General features: G+C 59.3%; 3 protein-coding genes across 3 annotated transcripts; 1 reads left to right on the top strand and 2 right to left on the bottom strand.

Moving 5' to 3' along the window:
* Positions 1-425: 425 nt before the first annotated feature.
* Positions 426-1,295, bottom strand: LOC109545303 (39S ribosomal protein L4, mitochondrial). The gene is made up of 2 exons (XM_048662981.1): positions 721-1,295; positions 426-667 (listed from the first exon to the last, which is right to left on the bottom strand). Exons 1-2 carry the CDS (start codon positions 1,293-1,295, stop codon positions 448-450), a joined length of 795 nt encoding a protein of 264 aa, XP_048518938.1. The 3' UTR covers positions 426-447.
* A 40-nt stretch (positions 1,296-1,335) lies between these two features.
* Positions 1,336-2,338, top strand: LOC109545293 (NIF3-like protein 1). Its single transcript, XM_019915895.2, has 3 exons — positions 1,336-1,657; positions 1,710-1,999; positions 2,057-2,338. Exons 1-3 carry the CDS (start codon positions 1,371-1,373, stop codon positions 2,314-2,316), a joined length of 837 nt encoding a protein of 278 aa, XP_019771454.2. The 5' UTR covers positions 1,336-1,370; the 3' UTR covers positions 2,317-2,338.
* On the bottom strand, positions 2,020-2,718 carry LOC109545310 (28S ribosomal protein S18c, mitochondrial). Its single transcript, XM_019915921.2, has one exon. The coding sequence runs from the start codon at positions 2,716-2,718 to the stop codon at positions 2,329-2,331; it is 390 nt and encodes a 129-aa protein (XP_019771480.1). The 3' UTR covers positions 2,020-2,328.
* Positions 2,719-3,188: the final 470 nt, after the last annotated feature.

Genomic DNA, 3,188 nt, shown 5'->3' with positions numbered 1-3,188 from the left:
GGCCGCGCCGATTTCTACGTGCGCTTCGGCGAGAAGGAGCGCGAAGCGGTCGCCTCCTTCGATTTTCTCGACGACGAATTCAGCTCGCCGGAAGAGGCCGCCACCGGCCTGGACTCGGCTGGCGCCCCCTACTAGCGATGGTGGCATGTACATTGTGATATATTTATATATGGATTAGTCCAGCGGTTTTGGGGCGAATCTCCGTGTGCAGTAGAGTGACGTATTTTTCTATAGGGTACAAACACAGATTTAAGTAGGAATTACTTACTTATATTACTGATGATGATGATGATAATAATAATAATAAATTATTATATTTAGCCACGCCCTAAAGAGAAGCCACCCAGTCCCTAACCTCAGTAGTTCCCCCTCCCCCCCCGTTCCCAAGCTGTCATGTCAAGGGCCCCAGAACGAAAGCGGCCAGGTAAGCCCCAACTACTTTATTGGTTACACTTGGTTGACCCGATAGGGGCGCTGCACGGGGCGGCAGTCGTTGCGGTGCAACTGGGCGACCAATTTGTCCTCAATCAGTTCAACGGCGCTCCTCGTGAGCACCAGGGTGTCGTGCTTGAGCATCGAGTAGACGTTCAGGCCGTAGACGGGCATCAGGTTCATTTGCTTGATGGAGTCGGTGGCGGCCGTGATGTTGCGCGGCATTATGTCGCAACTGCAAACAGATCGCTTTAGAGCCATCGCCAGGGCTCGGCGGGGCTCACTTACCTGTCGACGAACAGCACGGAGGGGCCCCACAGGCGGCTCTTGACCAGCTCCTGCATGTAGTCGGGCTCCTCGCTGGGGATGTCGAGGCTGTCGACCACTCGCAGGTCGTCCTGGGCGAACTTGGCCGATAGGGCGCTGGTCAGGCCGTGCAGGCGCGTGAAGAAGGGCAGCATGTAGAAGTGGGGCGTGGGCGCCTTGGGCCCGTGGATCACGCCGCCGCCCTTGAAGAGCGGCGAGCGGATTGAGCCGTGGCGCGCCCGCCCCGTGCCCTTTTGGGGCCAGGGCTTGCGGCCGCCGCCTCGCACCTCAAAGCGGGACTTGGTGTGCGCGAAACTCACGTAGCGGTAGAGCGTCTGCCAGCGCACGTTCTGGTGGATGATGTCGATGCGGGGCGCCGCCCCGAACACCTTGGGGTGCAGCTCCAGCAGCCCCAATTTGCGCTCGTCGATCGTGTCGAGGCTTTCCAGCCACACTTGCCGCGCCTTGATGTACGGTTCGGGGAAGTCGAAGGCGCGTGGGGCGCCCGTGCTCAGCCCCCGCGAGCCCGCCACCGCTTTTGCCAAGCTTCGCAACATTTTTGAGGTTAACCTCAGCGGCCAGTGACAGTGTGAGTTTGGGAATCTGTGGCGCAGGCGTGGAGGTTATGTAGAATGCGTTTGTTGTCGAACCTGTGGCACAGTCGCCCCTTTAGCACCATGGGACTGCCGTTGAAGAGCGTGCTGGACAAGCTGCAGAAAATCGCCCCCCTGAGGCTGGCGGAGCCCTGGGACAATGTGGGGCTGCTGGTGCAGCCCGAGCGGCAAGCCCAGGTCAGCACAGTGCTGCTCACCATCGACCTGACGGAGGACGTGGTGGCGGAGGCCCAACATGTGGGCGCGCAGCTCATCGTCTCCTATCACCCCAACATCTTCAAGCCGCTGAAGTCGCTGACCCAAAGGTGAGGTTAAACGGCAGCAGCCCCCCGTGAATGCCCCCCTGGTCTGTTTTAGCTCGTGGAAGGAGCGAGTGGTGGTGGAGTGCATTCGGAGCAACATCGCGGTCTACAGCCCCCATACCAGCTGGGACGCGATCAGGGGCGGAGTGAACGACTGGCTGGGCGCAGCCCTGCCGCACAGCGCCAGCCGCCCCATTCTCCCGTCCGCCGAGCGCCCAGATGCGGGCGCCGGCAGGCTCTTGACGCTCGGCGAAGCCCTGAGCTTGAGGCAAGTGCTGGCGCTAGTCAAGACCCATATCGGGCTGGGGTACTTGCGCCTGGGGCTGGGACGAGGAGGCAGTTTGGGTAGGCAATCAAACAACCAGTAGAGAAAGGGGGCCTTTTGTTGAACAGCAGTTTTAGAGTCCCAGGTGGGCACGGTGGCGCTTTGCGCGGGGTCCGGCGCCACTGTGCTGGCCAACGTGGAGGCTGATCTGTACCTGACGGGCGAGATGAGCCACCATGACGTGCTGGAGGCCACCCAAAGGGGCGTCCATGTGGTGCTGTGCAACCACAGCGACTCCGAGCGGGGCTTCCTGAAGGTGGTGCAGCCGGAGATCGCGGCCGCGGGGCTCCAAGTGAAAGTGTCCGAAGTGGACAGGGACTGTCTGACTACGATCTAATAAAGGCGGCGCTCAGAACCGGTGCGGTCTTATGGGGTTTTCCACGTCGAACAGCTTGGGGTCCTCCAGGTAGCAGGCCTCCTTCAGGTAGGTGGCCATCATTCCGGCGCTCTGCGCCTTCACGATCTCGGCCTCCACGCGCGCCTGCTGGGGCTGGCAGAGGCGCGTGATGTGGCGCCCGTAGATGCGCCCCGTGTAGGGCGACTGGAACTGCGACAGCAGTTTCACGTTCTTGTAGTCCACTTGGATGTTGTGCTTGCACAGGACGCACTTCGGGTGCTCCTTTTCGAAAGGGTTGCCCATGGTGAAGTCGGGCTCGTCCGGCCCGGTGGCGTAGGAGCGCCCCAGCGCTCGGGGGGCCCACAGCGGCCGCAGTCGTTCAAGCACCACCACGCGCAACATCGCATCAGTGACAACTGTTGACAGACCACAGAGGTTACTCTGTAATCTGTGCAACTGCTGTCAAGCGAAGTGAGGTTGTGGTGAGACAACAAATGAAGTTGTGCAGGTTTGTATGAGTGAGCTGACTAGGGGGGTAGCTCGGAATATACCGCCACGATAGATTCAAAGGAAAACCCAACAACAAACACTAACAAATCGTATATTTGTGGAACCTAACGAACACGTGGTGTGCTCGTAAGGTGAAAACTACATAAGATGGCGGGTGCCGAAAGGCAGCGCCTTTTTGCCCTCCTCGGTGGGCCTGTTGCGGTGTTGTCAACTCACGCTACAATCTTACGCGAGGTTGTTGTCACCACAGACTATCCCTTGTCGTTTTTCGTTTCTACCAGGGCAGCAGCATGTTGAAGGAGGTAGCGAGCGAATATCAGGAGCAGATTCGTTTTTAACGTTAGCGTTCCCTTATTTTGAAC

The sequence above is a fragment of the Dendroctonus ponderosae genome, unplaced genomic scaffold (genome assembly GCF_020466585.1).
Source record: "Dendroctonus ponderosae isolate FM_Combo_2020 unplaced genomic scaffold, Dpon_F_20191213v2 Dpon_F_20191213_12, whole genome shotgun sequence".
Lineage (NCBI taxonomy): Eukaryota > Metazoa > Arthropoda > Insecta > Coleoptera > Curculionidae > Dendroctonus > Dendroctonus ponderosae.
This window is presented reverse-complemented; position numbering and strand designations above follow the sequence as displayed.